The sequence below is a fragment of the Lepidochelys kempii genome, chromosome 8, assembly GCF_965140285.1.
Source record: "Lepidochelys kempii isolate rLepKem1 chromosome 8, rLepKem1.hap1, whole genome shotgun sequence".
Classification (NCBI taxonomy): Eukaryota; Metazoa; Chordata; order Testudines; family Cheloniidae; genus Lepidochelys; species Lepidochelys kempii.
The window spans coordinates 49,191,072-49,209,340 of record NC_136387.1 but is presented as its reverse complement, the minus strand read 5'-3'; the positions used below and the strand labels follow the sequence as shown (position 1 = coordinate 49,209,340).

The 18,269-nt window shown below is 38.1% G+C and overlaps 1 protein-coding gene across 8 annotated transcripts in view; it reads right to left on the bottom strand.

The window, feature by feature from the left end:
• Window positions 1–18,269, bottom strand: part of RABGAP1L (RAB GTPase activating protein 1 like) — a 530,390-nt gene that overhangs the window by 353,304 nt on the left and 158,817 nt on the right. For all 8 annotated transcript variants that reach the window (XM_073356445.2, XM_073356440.2, XM_073356444.2 and 5 more), the window contains one exon: window positions 14,765–14,915. In XM_073356445.2, the coding sequence (XP_073212546.1) occupies window positions 14,765–14,915 (151 nt within the window). The remainder of the gene's footprint in view (window positions 1–14,764; window positions 14,916–18,269) is intronic.

The window sequence follows — 18,269 nt, the reverse complement described above, 5'->3', positions numbered from 1 at the left end:
GCCTGCTCACGTCCACACATCCCCAAGACAATTGCAGACAGAGGGTGCCTGTTGCAAGAAGGGGCTTATATTGGGATGGAGGAATATGGAGTTTAGTTTGGGTCCCCACTGATGTGAATAAGCATCTAAACCTTGGTATGTTATTTGATCCCCAAACTTTTAAAAGTTAAATAAAATTAAAAGCTCACCAAAATATACACATAACTCTCCAAAGTTGCGTGTTTTTGATCCCAGATCCCTCGGCTATTTTAAAAAATTGCACCTAGAAAAATGCTTCTATTATTGGCAACTACATCTACTGCACAATTTTTCACTATGGAGAAATTTTCCTGTGAAGGTCTGGTACTGGCCGCTCATGCAGGATAATACACTGGATAGACCATAAGTCTGATCCAGAATTGCAGTTCCTACATCTCTTACACAGCTGCTAGTGGGAGAAACAGATGGGCGTTTGTAACAGAGAGCATTGTTTTTGGCCACACCTTGCTTAATCTTACTTTAAAGCATAATATCATTAAGTATCCATATTTCTGTATGTAGTGTTAAAATATAGATTTCCAAGTGATATATTTATCACCAGTGTGCCATTAGCTTTCAGAAAAGACCTCACTCCACACATTTTATAAAACAGTAATATTTATACAGTTGGTTGATTCAATTGCTTATCACTTGAGGTTCAGCCCCCCTGTCTTTACAGAGCAGTAAATCTTTGCAAATGTTCTTTGAAAAGTAAAACCTAGACTAAGCCTCTCTCTCCTGAGGGTGCAGAGACGCCAGGCTGTCTCTTCCCCTACTTGTTGGTTTGATATCTCTCTTTACCCAATATGTAAAAATGGGCCTTCATTGTCTTTTCCTCATGACCAGGCTGGTCGGAGAATAAAATACACGTTCTTTGGCTAAGATAGACAGTGCTTATGCATTGCTTGCCAAACACATTTTAAGAATATAATTCTAGTGTGGATTCATAACTTTTTGTACACATCCTACAAGAATACAAACCATCATGCCATAAGTTTCCTACTGCTTAACTGGTCGGCATTATTCTCATATTTGGGGCCAGAAACAATGAAAATTCAATCTACCCTTTGTTCTATACTGTGCTACACTGAGCAAAGCAGAGTTGTTTGTTTCTTTTGTGCCTTATTAGGACTTTCCTAACATGGAAAAATTGAGGATGCCCTACCAATAAATGACCTGAAAGAACAATGTTGGATATACTTTCAGAAAGACAAACGATCTTCAAAGTAATGTGCGCAAGGCCAGGGGAGGAAGGAATACTTCAAACACATAAGTGACAACTAGTTACTTCAGTTTATTATGTAGTATTATAACTACCCTTTAAATACGTAAGTGGGAAAGCTGTGCATTAAGACCCTGAAATCTGACAGTTTTCTAAGCACTTCCCTGCTCACAGATAAATCAAGAATTATGGGCCAGATTCTCAGCTGGTGCAAATCATTGAACCTGGCCTGTTATTTGTAGTTATAAGTTTCTTCTATTGTTTTCATACAAAATATGCCTCACAGGTAAGTCTGTCCAATACTTGAGACCTAACAAACAGCAATGATTGGGTTGGAGGTAGGGCAACCAGATAGCAAGTGTGAAAAACTGGGACAGTTGGTGGGGGAAGGTGCCTATATAAGACAAAGCCCCAAATATCAGGACTGTCCTTATAAAATCAGGACATCTGCTCACCTTAGTTGGAGGAAAGACGAGAGACTAATGCTTCATCAAATTTTATCACCTAGGTTTGCTGCTGATTTGTCAGAATTTTTCTGCAACTGTCTATGTTCAAGTAGGTGAAACAAAAGACAGCAGCATAAAAACAGTTACGATTACTAAGCAAAAAAAGTAAGCATATGAAAAACTCCATAAATAGTTAAGTACCTGATCTTGCAATATACTGCATCTCTTCTCCAAGGTGCCAAGCATCTTTAATTCTCAGTGAAGTCAATGGAAGTTGAGGTCAAAAACAAGCCACATGATCAAGCTCTAAGCGTTAAGAAAGTCTTTAAAGCTGAATAAAACTAATTTCTATTAACAGTGTATTTTAGGCAAAGTGTTTTAACAAATACACATCACTGATTTTAAATAAGATCTTTTGTCATAACTCCTGTTCATTATTTTCATTAGATAATTTCATTCAAATCTGATATCGAACTACCTCAATGTATTTAACAATTGTATTCCTTAATTGGATATTCATTTATTGCACAATGGTACTGAAGAAGCAGTGTACAATAAACTATTATTGTTTATTTGTTTAGCACTAATGAGTTTGGCACTGTGCACTATGCAAATACCATCTCAACAGGTTTAACAGATTAGAGAACACATTTTCAAACAGGTATATGTGCATTTTTTGTGCATGCCATATAAGCTGAAATTGTGGGCACTAATCAGAGCTTCCCACACCAGCTCAAATATGCACCAAAATGTGTACACAATTCATTGAAAATCTGGGTTTAAATACTTTATTAAAACATTATTAAAAATATATTTCTTTATGAGTCACTTCATTCCAACAACAAAGGTTACACTGAGGAAAACAGGAATGGGTTGGCTTTCCAAGTGAAATAATATGCCTCAACTTCTACTAATTATTTCTAATAAATATTCTCAGTTCAAATGGCATAATAGCTCAAAATCTTCAAAGCTGCAAAAATGCAGCACTCCCGAAATAAATCAAAAAGCTACTAGAAATGTTTGTAAAGCATGAGACCTTTCTATCTCCTAACTTTCAGCATTATAAAACTCAGATTATTATTAATTTACACCAGAAAATGACATGCTGTCCTGTCAGTCTGAGCGGACACTTGAAATAACCTTCCTTCACGAAGAGCAAAATGTATGATACTTAGAAAGATTGGCGATTCACAAAACATGGCATGAACAATCTAAGAGTGTGGAGAGAACCACCTTATACTTTGTCTCCTAGGAAAAATAGATAAAATTAAGGCAGCAGAATCTGCTACGGCTATTGAACAAACTGAAATGAAACAAAAATAAAATTGGGCAACAAGCTCATAGACAGCACACAATGATACTAATACCTGAAGGTATGCTCTCACAAGAATTATTTCACCTAATATCCAAGCAAATCATTAAGAAACTGATATACAACACAGAACAAGTGTGATATGATTAATAAGAATTACTTATATGCCATTTTCACCTTTTAATGAGAAGATCTTAACTGCTTTTATAATGTTTAAATCATTGGATATTTTTCTCTTTTTTCTTAGCAAACTGCAGAAAAATACCTTATACATTATCAATTACAGAAGATTTATATGAGCCTGCAGTCACACCACCCTGTGTGGCAATCTTATCTCTAAGCAGGTAAGGAGGTCATGCCTACTCAATATGTAAATAGCACACAGCCAAGGAACAAGCCAGAGGCTGGAAGAAAAATTCAGTAGGTGAGAGCTTTCCACAGAGTTAGTATTGAGCAAATTTCCCACTCTAAAACAGCGTCATGAAACCATGTGCAGCCAGAAGTGCTTTTTTTCCTAAGCAGGTTTGAAACCATAGTTTGGACAAGTTGTGGTCTCCAAAGATCCCAAGACAAATTTTCACAAAAGTAAAGTTGTTAACCTACATCCCCTAGCCATAAATCAGTTTGTAAAGGTCTTTGCGGTAAATACTTGTCTTATTAGAAGAAGAGAAAGTAGTCTATTTAGAAATAATAATAGCACTTCACTGCAAAAACTCATTATCGAGAAGTTGCTGGACTTGAAAATGAACAAAATCTTGCCTCCTACTGGTGCTCTCATACAGGTTAATATTAGAAGTAGACCACTAATCAGCAAGTTTAATGTCAAGTGATGCTTCCCAGGTCACTCAACAGGAGGAATAGAAGGTGCTCTACTCTAAATGGAAGCATAAACTCACCCACCCTCAGTTAGGACAAACAGATGAAATGTCCTGTACAGGAGAAATTTGCCAGAAAGTTGCTACGCAAATATTCTTTTCTAGTTTCCTTCTTTAAAACAGCCTGCACAGGCAGCTGGTATGCAATCCCCTTTTTAATTAGAGTCCTTTATTGTTTAATTAGTCCCAGAACATTTAACAATGTAAGCCTGCATTGTGCATTGGGATAAAAGATGCTTCTCCCTCTTGGTTCTCACTTAATATCCTCTGTTGCTGCTAGAAATAACAAGCTTGATCTATTTTCTATCCAAATCAATGGCGTCTTTCCATGTTAGAAATAATCCTCAAATCTACAATAAACATTTTAAGGCTACTTTTGCAGTCAGAAATTAACATGGGGGCTTCCTAATAGAAACAGAAATTATAAAGCTTTCAAAGGACTTCAAGGTATACTGGATTTACTCACATTTAAATAAGCTTTGGCTCACTTCCAATTTCCTTCATCTTCTATCTTCCAGCTGCATTAGTTAACTTAGAAAAATGAAGATTAACTAGGTGTATTAAAAGCAAAGTATATTAAATATGTAGCAAAGTTTTTCCCACTGTACAAATATAGTTATTAGAATTTCAAATGTTGAAAAAATAAATGCTTGCACATGTTCTTAACAGGTTTACATGGGTTATTTGAAGGTTGATCTTTTACTTCAAGCTTTTCTACTCAACTTGTGCACAGAATTAACAGGAAAATGCATAGAAATAGCTGTATTAAAACTCTGTTAGCATAAAATTTAGTTCAGCTCTGTGGAAGAATGTGCTCCTCTAGAAGAGGAGCTCAAACTAAGTACTTTTTAAAACCCCAGGGTTGACCAGAATAGAAGAAAATAAGACATAATGGGAAAATTCTTACCCTGATTCTTACCTAAACCCTGGGTGGTTTGGAATGCAAAATCTACTTATTAGTTCAATTTGTTCTTTAATTTTGGACCAGAGACTACTGGTAAAGGGACCCAGCCCCGAGCCCCGCCCCCACACACAAACTCCATCCTGAAGCCCGCACCCCAAACCCTCTCCCACACCCCAACCCACTGAGCCCCCTCCTGCACCCCAACCCCGCATCCCCTGCCCCAGCCCTGAGCCTGCTCCTATACCCCAAGCCCCTCAGCCCCATCTCAGAGTCTGTACCCCTAGCGGGAGCCCTCACCCCCCTCCTACACCCTAACCCCCTGTCCCAGCCAGGAACCCCCTCCTACACCCTGAACCCTCATTTCTGGCCTCACCCCAGAGCCCACACCCACAGCTGAAGCCCTCACCCCCTCTCACGTCACAACCCCCTGCCCCAGCCAAGTGAAAGTGAGTGAGGGTGGAGGAGAGCGAGCGACGGAGGGAGAGGAGCTGGAGGGAGTGGGGCCTCCGAGAAGGGACGGGGCCTTGGGGAAGGGGCAGGGGAAGGGTGTTCGGTTTTGTGCAATTAGAAAGTTGGCAACCCTATTTTGCTGCAAGCAATTTTTTTTCAGAGGACATACTTGCAAGTTTAATTTTACATTAGAGACCATAAAACCTCCTTATTTAAAGGATCTATAAAGACCTGAAGCCTTAACTCTGGGTCTTTTCTTTTCCCATTTAAACTGAGATAGTATGAAAAAAATTAGGAAACTTGTATCTGATATCACAATAATATGACAACAGCTGGAAACAGAATGAATATATTACCTAGTTTATTCTTTTTAATCAATGAGATTCTATCCAGCCAAGAAATAGTATATTTATTCCACGTTTCCATAACTCCCCTGATCTGTCTCAACACTGGCATTTATAGTGCCTTCATTCAACTGGCCCCTCACTGGATGGCAATTGCTTCCCTGTATCCATTTCAATTTGTTTTTTGAAGAGATTTGTTCTCCTGATTTTGTAATTTAACCCCAGAATCAAACTTCCCATATTTTGAAACCCAGAAGAATCTCCGGAAAGGTTGTTCTCCAACTGAATGGCCTGCAATTACCTTCTTGGCCCAGATACATGCATTACACAGTGAGCAAACAGAGCTAATTTTGGCTGATTTTTTCCCACTTCCATTCATTTAATTAGTTGATTATATCTAATTTTCTGGGCAAATGCTTCTATTTCCATAGCCAATAATAATGACAAGCATGGACAGACTTGTCTGGTTCCCCTATACAAGTCAGTTCTTACAGAAATACAGCCGTTAACTCTTGCCTGAGGTTCTTCATACAAATCTCAGTCCATTTAAGGAAATTTGTATTGCATTCACATCCAAATTTATCACCCCATATAACCCCAAACACATCTTACAATGACAATTTTGTTCTTGTTCTCAGCATACTAAATAAATCACTTTCAATTCTCTTTTAATATTGTCTGCTAATTGCCTGTCCTTGATCGTTTGTTCCTGTGTATGCAGTTAAGAAACATACTTAATATTTTATCTAGCACCTTACCAAACAGAGAAATGTGATTTTAAACTGACAGCATCCCATTAAGTAATCACAGAGAACTTGAAAGAACAATAATTCTCGAGCTGATTCAATTCTGGCAACACTAATAATAGTTTGCCTTGTTCTATTATAAGTTTGTTTTTTTCTTAAGAATCAAGCCACAAAATTTAAGGAAACATGAAACATTAATGAGATGCATCTAGGATAGGAAAGATTTTATTCGTTTTCAAGTTCGGCAAGTCCTCTGCAGTGAGGTGCCTTTATTATTTCTAAGTGATAGGCCATTTTTGCCTCTTTAAATAATAATTCACATTTATATTGAGTCTTTCATTTAAAAGATTTGCAAATTGATTTATGGATAGGATGTTGTGGGTAGGAAACAGGGCTTATGAACTGTAAACAAAACCTGATAAACTTTATAATGTGATTGATACCTATGTGTCAAGTGTTGTCTTTGGTGAGAGATCTAAGATACAATTGACCTGGGGTGTACGTGACTGGTCCTTTCAGACTGGGAGTAACCTGAATATTGTTGCACCTTAGAGACTAACAAATTTATTTGAGCATAAGCTTTCGTGAGCTACATCCGATGAGGTGAGCTGTAGCTCATGAAAGCTTATGCTCAAATAAATTTGTTAGTCTCTGAGGTGCCACAAGTACTCCTTTTCTTTTTGCGAATACAGACTAACACAGCTGCTACTCTGAAACCTGAATATTATTGTGATTTTTGGTGTAAGGGATCATCTATCACAAAGGCAGGCTTGCCTGGGTGGCAAGATAGACTGGAATACCCAAGGGGGCTGTTCATGACTCCATGTTGAGGCTTACAGTGCTTGAAGAGTACAATGCTTACAGTGCTTGAAGAGTTCATACTTGGTGGGTGAAATCTAATTATGGAACACACTAGTTTGGGGTTTGTGCCCTGGTTTGTAACAGTCTGCCCTAAGTTGGCACTCACATTTGTGAGCCACTGCAGACAGCCTGACACTACCACCCATTCCTTTTCTCTCTCATCAGAAATGCTTTCCTGCTTCAGTTTCCCTACCTTACATGCCATTTGTCCATCATAGCAGGTGGCTTCATTTAGCTTGCCTGCTTCTGCAAGTTGCTTCTCTCAATGTTGTGTCGAGAACAACGGACATGGCTCTTGGAGGACAAGGTATGTCATAAATCATCTTTCTAATAAGGGGAGAAATCTTTCTTTCCTGTGCTGAGTTTAAAAAACCCCAACCCCACACAAAACACAGACTCTAACATTCACAAAAGGGAAAACAAAATGTATTTAAAATGCTATTTTGATGTGCTTGCATCGTTAAAAATTAAAATTAAATATCCATTTTATGTTGTCACTGAACTGTACGCTGAAATGTGGAAACATTAATTATGAAGTTACTTGACAGTACATGAGTTAGACAATTAGAAGTATTTTTTGCATTACTGTTTGTCAAATCATGACGTTTTCAAGAAGTTTGTACATTATTAAAATTCCAAATTAGAATTACATTTATTTTTAGTATCTACCACAATTTAATTCATCTTATGGTCCACATATGATGTATTTCCTGCTGCCTGCCTACAAGCAGTAATTTTCCATGAAGTCAAGCAGCTAGATCCTCACTGTGGGTTATGTCAGGTCAGTGCTGGAGTATTTTCAAAGCCTCCAGACACTAACATTACTCTCTTCGCTACTTGAGATAGTCATAAGCAATGATGACTAGATATTATACATTCAGTATTAGAGACCCTAAGTGTCATTTCCTCATTCCTGCTTAGGGACTAAAGCCAAAGTTGTCCTACTTTGTGCCTCAAGTTAGGTCCCTAAATCCATATTTGCAAACATTTAATTAAAGATAATTTATTTACTCGTTTGCATCCAAGTCTTCTACTGTAAAGATTCGTACTTTTAGAGACTATGCTACCAAGAGGGCAAGAAACCCAACAAGACATCGAGTTTCCAGAAATGAACCTAAGCATTGAATACTTATACAGGGTTCGCAAATATCCACAAATAGGAAAGGTCAAGTGAAGAGCAATGAAAATCAGAGAATGTAGAGACCTCCCATCAATGAAAGGCTAAAAAGAGGGTGACTAGTTCAGAAAGGAAACAAGTAAGAGAAGAGGCAATAGAGGCATTCACGGGTACAGAAAAAAATAAGGTGTGCATTCCTATTTACCTTCTTTTCATAATACAAGGGCAAAAGAACACAATGAAATTAAGACAGGAAATTTAAATTTTGAAACCGAACAATCTATGGAATTTATTATCACAAAAATTTATTGCAGCAAAGACCTTAGTAAGATTCAGAAGAGGAGCAGACATTTATATGGATAAAATACTGAGTTTTATTATCCAAGATTAAATTAACATTTTTTTTAAATACCAAAGAAAATTCTTCAAAATATAAACCAACCCTGAATTGACAGGGTTTAGGGAAAAACTTTCCCTATTGGCAGATTATTCCATAATTGTCCATTAAGAGGATATCTGGTAACAGCCATCACAAGAGACAAGACATCAGAACAGATGGACCTTTTATCTGGTTCACTATAGCAATTCCTATGTTCCTAGGTTTTGTAACAGCTTAAAGAGATTTTCATAGAAAACAGAAAAAGTATTATATGAGCAATAACTACATGCAGAGAAACAACAAACTATATACAATATTAGAAGAAGGTATACATAAGGCAAAATGATCTTAACATACAAAGTGAAATGACATTCAACCCAGCAATTTAAAAATACGCTGTGGTGAACAGAAGAGTTGAACCTGGATTTATTGTACAACACTGCCCAAGCTAGCCGGCCATCAGATATTTATTTCAATTTGTAATAAAAGTCCAAAGTTCTTCACGCACATAAAGATTTAAAAAAACAAAACAATCATTGACAATAAAGAACCCCTTCAAAGTCCAGTAAAGTAAAGGCAAACATCCCTCAATGCAAACTACAAACACTCAACCCCAAGAAAAGCATGAGAAAACAGGTAATCTTTACAATCTGCCATTAAGATAAAGATCCAAACCTTATGAAACTAAAGGGCGTGGGCCAAGATCTATTGTTGTGGGTCCCTAACTGGAAACACCATGCCACCAGCCCACTTCCATTTAAACGTGAAGGCTGTTAGCTCAACTACCACAGCTGACCTTAAGTGTTGCAGTATCATGCAAGCAAAGAAGCGGTCTACACAGCAGCCAGCATTCAGCAGGTCACGCCCAGAAACAAAATGCAAGCTTCTTGATACACAGTGGCATGTGCAAAGGCTGTTCCATTCTGCAGGTATATAGAAAGGCTACTTCCATGCACCCCACCCCTTTCCACCCATTTAAAAGCTAGTCACAATGTGGCAGACTGCACAGTAGCAATCCAATCTGGAAGTTACAAAGGCATGCAGTAGTATCGCACAGTCTACATTCAAAATGAAAAAGTCACAACCTTCTAACAAAGTACAGCTAGAAAAAAGTACTCTCTGTGAGTGAATTGCAGAAGTTGTGCTGAGCTTCTTGGGTGGTATGAAATGTGCTTTTTTCCCCCTCTTGGTCTGCCAGCATTACAGGCGTGTATCAGATTTCTATCACGCATATTTGTTCTTAGAGTGGGTCTGTGATGTATTGCAATGCCGTGTGCTGGCCAAAACCATTGGAATAGTGGAAGGCACTTACACTTAACAGCTGGTGCACCTGCATTCATTTTGTGTGTAGCTCTTATTGAACCAGTGGCTTTGAGCCTGGACCAGCATCCAAGGTGCCAACATCCTGTATTTTACTTATGTTGCACCAGTCCGGTCTGGACCTTCTTGGATTGCCTGTGTTGGGGGAGGTGTGTAATTCTGGACTTTGTCCCCTTATAATTCAATGTCCGTCTTCCTTCTTTTACTCCCACAATTCTTTCCTTCGATTCAGGGAAATCTGGCAGTCACTGTTACAAAATACCGATATGTGCACACAGTGTTTTGAGTGCTCTCTTGTGGTATTTCTAATTACAATACTACTTAATACAAGCAATTTCCTGTTGGACTACATTATCTAGAATCATTCACAGGAAGTTGAATGTTTCTGTGTCTAGAAAGTGGAGAAACAATAAAGCATGGTGTATACTTAAGATAGGATAGATTTGACGTTTCTATCCTCTTCTGTAGATAAGCTTGAGAAGTTTATTGAGGGGATAGTATGATGGGATTGCCTACAAAGGCATGTGGCCCATCTGTCACTGCTATTACCAAACAATTTAAATGGCCAGAGATGGGACACTATACAGGGAGGGCTCTGAGTTACTACAGTGAATTCTTGCCCAGGTGTCTGGCTGGTGAGTCTCCCCCACGTGTTCAGGGTCTAACTGATTGCCATATCTGGAGTTGGAAGGAATTTTCCCCTGGGTCAGATTGTCAGAGACCCTGAGGGGTTTTCACCTTCCCCTGCAGCATGGAGCACAAGTCACTTGCTGGTTCGAACTAGAGTAAATGGTGGATTCTCAGTAACTTGAAGTCTTTAAACCATGATTTGAGGAGCTCAGTAACCCAGCCAGAGGTTAGGGGTCTATAATAGGAGTGGTTGGGTGAGGTTCTGTGGCCTGTGATGTGCAGGTGGTCAGACTAGATGATCACGATGGTCCCTTCTGGCCTTAAAGTCTGTGAGTCACCACTCTTATCTGCAAATCCAGCACACAAGAAACCAAGAGGAACCCACACTGTGAACTGTAGCAACAAAAAGGCAAACCAATTCCTTCATTCAAAGAACTTCATGCCACCTTTGTTTTCCCTCTCACTGTTCTTCCCTGTCTGTCAACATTACTTCTGTCTTCCCTAAATTGAGCCTCTGCCAAGTAGCTCTCATTAAAGCCTCTATCTTGACCAGAGACTGGAAAAGCTGATAGACTGTGCAGTCTGGATCTGATATAGGAAGACCTTAGTGCTAGGTATCATATGTACACTAAAGGCACTCTAACTCATACCACTTAACTATCTCCCTTAACAGCCTCAGATACATGTTGAGCAGGAGGCATGACAGAACAGAATCCTGGAGTACTGCACGTGAGAGTGTCCACTATGATAAATGAAGGGGCGGGAGGGCAGTTCCCTTTTATGGACACACAGCCAGCAGTTATAAAATCCCTCTTAGTAGCTGTTCTCTAATTGCTCTCACTGCTATGCATAGGTAAAAGGAAGTGAGTGGGCACCTGGCCAAAAGAGCCAATGGAAGGATAGAACTTTTTAAAATTAAAACAAGACTCCCCTTTTGTCTGTCTGTCTGTTGCTCTCCTGGGGAGAGGCGGACAGGACAGCAGTTATGCTGTAAGAAGCTTGGGCCAGGTACGAAAAAATCATCAGTATTATACCTAGAAACTACTCATTTAAAACCCCAGATATGTAAATAGATCAGGAAATGTCTAGGAAGACGTGATTAGGTTTATCCCTTTTATTTCGTTACAGCTTGTGGATTCCTCTGTGCTAAGCCCAGGTGCTTTTGTTTTGCTTGTAACCTTTAAGCTGGACCTCAGGAAAGCTATTCTTGATGCTTAATCCTTGCAGTTGCTCTTTTAAGATCTAGCAATAGCCTGAGTTCCCAGATGTATTTTTTCCTTTTTTTTTTATTAATAACATTTACTTTTTTTTAGAATAGAATTGGATTTTTGTGTCTTAAGAGATTTGTGCACATGTTGTTTAATTAGCTGGTGACAACAACTGATTTCCTTTTCTTCCCCACCCCCCTCCTCTTTCTCAACTCTTCCCTGGATGGGGGGTGAAAGGGCTTGAGGGTACCTCACGGGAAGGAATTTCCAAGTGCACCTTCCTGGGCTCTCAAAGGGGTTCTGCACTTGGGTGGTGGCAGCATATACCAATCCAAGGTCAGAAATGGGAGTTTAATACAAGCCTGGAGCGGCCAGTATTAATTTTTAGGAGCCTTGCGGGCCCCCACCTTCTGTACTCAAAAGTGCCAGAGTAGGGAATTAGCCTTGACATCCACAGATAAGCAATTGCCAAAATGTTTTTAAACTGTCAGAGAAAAAAGAATGGGGCTGGTTCAACTATCCATGCTAGGGTCCACAAATGTCCATGTTAACAGTATCTTGTGATCAAAGACTGAAGATGGATCCAACAGAATGAGCATGTACCCTTAATCTTCAGTCACCAAAAGATGATCGTCCTACAATTCAACCTCCCTACCATAACAAGGCCTAAAATAAAGATCCCCAGATGTCTTGACACTCTCGATATTATCTGAGCTGCTTTGCCACAGCCTACTCAATAAACCTCCCTTAAAAAGAGAGGTTGTAGACATTGCTCTAATTAAGATTCTCTGTATCAAGAGTTTAACAACTGCTTCTTTAAAAGATGCTAAAAAGGCATCACTGACAATTCCTACTAACAGCTGAATTGCTCTCCATTCACCTTTGCTAGCCAAGATAATCAGGGGTACAACTTCTCAGGTTGCGACCCAGCACGTTGAGAATGGAAGCAACACTAATGGGAAAGTCTTTATATTTTTCTCTCCCCCTCCCATTCATCTACCCCACGCACAGTTACACCACATAGGACGAACAAAAAGCATGCTACAGCCAATTTTAAACGTAAGCCTTTGAATGACAAGCCCCTCTCAGAACAATTTGAAACACAGGATGTTAAAACAACACAAATTGTATAGACTTTGTTAATACCTGCTAGATCTCATAAGGTCTTTAGGTTCTCACTTACAGAATAAGACCTCACTAGGACCGGCATGAGGGCCAGTGAAAGATGTAAGCAGAATGCAGAACATTTAAAGTGAAAATAACATCTTCACTGGGGGAAAAAAAAAAAACACTTCATCTCATTTCACTAACCATTTTATCCATCATATGCCAAATTATATAAATCACCAGCTTTTGTATATTTGTAGTTGATGGGGCAAAGTTCATGCCTTCAGAGAAAAAGATTTCCATTCAGCAAAACTGAGTTTTCAAAAATTTCATATGGAACGTTAGATGCAATTGTCCCTTAATAATCTTGAAAAATATAAGCCACCTAGAAATCCTTATCTTCTTTTAGTTCACGAAAACCACAAATTGCAACTACATATTTCTGTAAGGCAACAGTTTGAAGATCAGAGTCATATAAAAAAGTAATCAACTTTTTTAGCCCGCAATAAACAGCTTCCCCAATGTTAGAATGGAGGGGAGGAATAACGGTGAATGGATTTGATGCGGCACACAACAAAATGGTGGTCTCCAAATGGCGGTCTCCAAATGGCTCCCAGAGAAAACTGTGTCCAAATCACAAAAAACAGTATCAACTGACACTCCTGCTGGCAAGGCTAAATAGGCCATGAAGATCAAACTCTTCTCTCAATTCCAGGAGCAACTTTCTCACCTTAAAACCCCATCTGACTGGTCAGATTAAAAGGTACAAGCAACAACAGGATAAGATAGAGTTCCATCTCTCTAAAGACTTGTGAGGGCACCAGACACTAAAATGATGGCACCCTACGCATGCTACTAATTACTACTAGTATAGTAGTCAGGACTGAGTCATACTGGGAGGACATTGTGAGAAGTTTGCATTGCCATTGCCCATGCTGTATGTTTTCTGTGGACAGAAAATTTCAGTCTCTGGGGCTATAAATCCAGTACATTTTACAACCACAACGTAAAACTGGAGTCATTACTTGCTTCCATCACACTCATCTTTGTGGCTATTGTTTTAAATCAGATAAAACGACAGTAATATGTGTTTTAGAAACATAAGATAGATAAATCTTATAAAACAGGATGACTAGTCTGAAAATGCACAGAAGCTTTGTAACTTTATGCTAATGATTCTCAAACTCTGGTCCATGGGCATCAGTAGTCTGGGAAGCCTTTCCTGATGATCTGCAAAAACTATTAGGACACCCAAGCACCAGAGGCATTGCGATGTGGTGACAAGAGGTGATCCAAGAGAGGATATTCCACTCACAGAGTGGTCCACAGAATGGAAAGTTTGCAGAACCACTGCTCCAGATTACTAATGATGCTATGCACTGGAAACCAGGTGATGAGAAGAGGAGCCAAGTCTCTTCATACTTAAATATACTTTTTAATATTCTTATATAAAAAAGCCTTTGCCAAGATCATATTCTTTCAATAAAGAGCAAAAATTAAAATAGCATCAGCCTCCAATTGCTGTGTAACAAACAATAAATCTTAAATAAGACCCAACATTTTAAAAATAAGACTATGCAGTGGTTGTTATCAAGGCAAGCAGAAAGTTAAATGTCAAACATTACTATGGATATAGGTCACTGGATTCTATTGTTAATTAATGCCATCCAGCAGCTACCCACAGCAGGGGGTAAAGTGTGTTCATCACCATTCAAATTACTTTTTTTTTTTTAAAACAATTCTGCACACTTGTCACTTTTCAGCTACACAAAACTGAGGTTCTACATAGTTTATTCTAGAAAACAAAAGCATAAATAATTTTTACCTTTGTGATGAGAATTCTGTATTTGTCCAACATGGCCTGGTTGTCATGGCATCCTGCTAGCAACTGCCAAACCTCTGCCCTTAGTGCCTCTGGAACGCCACTCTTCACCAGTGTAGACAGTCCTTTTGGTCGCACAGCAAGGTTATTGTGCCTGAGAAAACAAATTAAGTGTTTACCTCTCCTATATGAGGAGACAAAAACATTCAGTATGAGAAATACACGGAAAGTTTTCTGAGTATGTGTGTTTTTCTCAAAAGTACAGTCATGACTAATTCAAACCATAAATATTTGTTTCATTGCTCATATTTGCAACTACTTCTCAGGTTACTAACAAAACTGCCACAAGAACTCATATCAGGATTGGTGACAAAATTTGCTGAATTCCCAAAATCAAAATTTGCTCATTACCCGAAAGGTCAACATTAGAGAGGTTTAATCAAGACTAGAAAAGTGAAGAACTGAAAAGGGAGCCAAGCTAGTCAATGGAGAACACATTGATAAATTAAATTCATTGTCAGCAAGTGCAACAATCTGTAGTGCACAGAACAGTTTCTCTATTCATACACATAGGTGAGCTCAAAATTAACTAACTATTAAGGAAAAAGGCATAGCCATATGGAAGTTCATTTAAAGCATCTGCTCAATGTACAGTTACAGTTTAAAAAAGCAAATAAAATACATTGGGTATCATACAAAGAGGCACTGATAATATTTTAATATTATTGTTATAGAGGCACTAGTTACAGCTCCATAGTTAAAGCTGAGTTGAGTTTTGCTTGTAAAGCAGGGATTCAACCTCTTTGTTACTTATGAAGAGTATACAGTGTTTCCACCAAATTAAATTTGTTAGTCTCTAAGGTGCCACAAGTACTCCTTTTCTTTTTGCAAATACAGACTAACATGGCTGCTACTCTGAAACCCACCAAATTACAGCACTTCCTTTGAGTACTGAATTAATTTTCCTAAGGATTTACAAGTAAATCTATTAATGAGTGAAAATTAATTAAAAAGTATTTTTAAAAATAATTTAGCACTTCTCTATTAGACTTCTTGTCCACTGCTTCTCAACCTAGTCCCAACTCCCTGCGTAGAAGATGGAAAAGATTCATGCATGGCTGGGACATATGTTTTTAAAAAATTAAGACATAATTCACCTGTGGAATTCACTTCAAAAATTGAGAGAAAGGGCCTAGTAGAATTTAAAAAGGATTACATAATGATAACAGCATCACTGCTATCACGTGCAATTACATTAGATGGGTTAATCATGTACGACACATCAACCATCACATTTCGCAGAATAAAATCCCACCCACTAATCACCTAATGAAAGGGTGAAGTTTCTCCCATAAGTATATTTTGTAATTTTCAATTATAGAGATTTCAGAACTTCTTCTAAAAACATCAGATACTGTCCACTGTCAAAGACAAGACACTGAACTAGATGGACCATTGCTTTGATCTATCACGGCAATTTCCAAAAATGCAGCAGAAGGTCAGTGTTTGAACTGATTCTTTGGTCTCAAACACAAGTTACACACACAGTGAGCATGAACTAGTTAGCGAGGTATCTATACCCACGAGAAAGTAGTTTAAGATGTGTTTGGTAATTATTTATATAGTGCCATTGCTATGAACAGACAAGTAAGAAAACCAAGTCCCTACCCCGCCCCGCCCGCCGACTTTATAATTTAATTTAAACTGAAAGTGAAACAACCACCAACCAGGCAACTGGTAAGAAGGGAAGAAAAGAAAAAAGAATGGAATACTATTGTGATAAAACCAAACAAATAACTATGCCCCCAAAATACACCAAAGTTTAAACAGTCTGAAATGGGGTGATGAAGTTCATCAATTCTGAAGCAATAATTCCATAAGATACATGCTGTACTTTCGAGTGAGCTTCCCACACCTGCACATTTAACTACAATTTCTTTTTATTTGTTAGGTAATTTACAGAAACCAAAGCAAAAAAATTTTCTTTGTAAGTAAACATAAAGGCCTACTTAATTCTGAGCCTTTTAACGTGTAGATAAATCCAACAAAGAGATAAGATTGTAAACTTTCACATGCACATGAAAGACAATAAGCAATTCTTCACTACCAGCAGCAAGAGCACACAGATAATAATATACAGTGATAGTCAAGAGAGCAGAATACTGTACTCCATTACCATCATATATTTCCAACTTCCAAGCATGTTCGAGCACTGCATGCACAGGATCATAACTGATTTGTTACATAAATACTCAAGTACATTAATTTTACTGCACAGATAGCACTTCTCGATAGTTCAGTTTATATTATAAAATAACCATGCAGTCAAGCAAAACTCTGTACCTTTACAATTAGCAACTCTTCAGGTATCTGAGTGTCTATCTGGGAAATAGTTTAAACTATTAATATTCCTTTTTGTCCATTTTACTGTAGAAAATAAATATGTATGCTTTTTATTTTCTCTATTGCCAGATGACCCTCTGCCATCTGTTTGGCTGTAGAAATGGCTTTAAAAAAAAACAAAACCACAAAGCTTTGCTTATCCGCTTATTTTTATCATATACACCGTTTGGCATTTGGAAAGGACTAGGTTTCTCATGGCTACTGGTGGATTTACATCTTTAATTTCTTACAAAGTGCATTTATTATCTTGGCTACACTTCAGCAGCTGTTATTTAATAGGTCAAAGAACAAATACAGGATATTATCAGAGATGCCAAGACCTTATGATTATGGCCTGGGAAGACATAACAAAAACAATAAAAAATTAGAGTTGCTATAAATATTTCTGGTTAAAGACTACTAAGTATGGCCATTATCTATGTACACATCAGAAGCTATTATCCACATCTTTTTGAGAATTCAGCTGGTTATGACAGAAGTTCAGCTCAGAAAAATAAACCTCATTCTAAGGATGCCCTACAAACTGTGACTTATTAAATAAATGAGAAGATAGTCCCCTATCTTCCATTTGTTTGTTTGTTTTCTGCTTATCTTGTTATGACTTCTTTTAGGAAAAATCTCCTACAGACTACATCTATGCAATTTTTCTGTCATATCAGTCCACCCGTTTACAGTAACATTAAATGACAGGTAGCAATTAACAAGCAAGAAGTTTTTATCTCCAAAACAATCAGTGCACCAATTCTCAAGACGGAAATGTTAATTTCTTGCAAACGCATGTATCCTCTTTCAGCATATGCTGTAGTGTTTGGCACGTTGGAGGAGCTTATTTTATTTCATCTATTTTTAATTTTCAAACTGTTACTTTTCTGATCAGCTGTTTAATGCTATACTTTTCAAAAAATCCTGGAAAGACTAAACAATTCCTCAAAAGTTCAAATACTGAACAGGCGAAATTCATCTCTGACATAACATCAGTGGAGTTACACTAAAGCTGAATTTGGGCAAGCGTGTTTTAGATTTAATCCATTTCCTCCTACCTCTCATTAATGCAAGCCTGGATTAAGGCAATCTGGGACTTCAGGCACATCTCCAAATCCCCTCC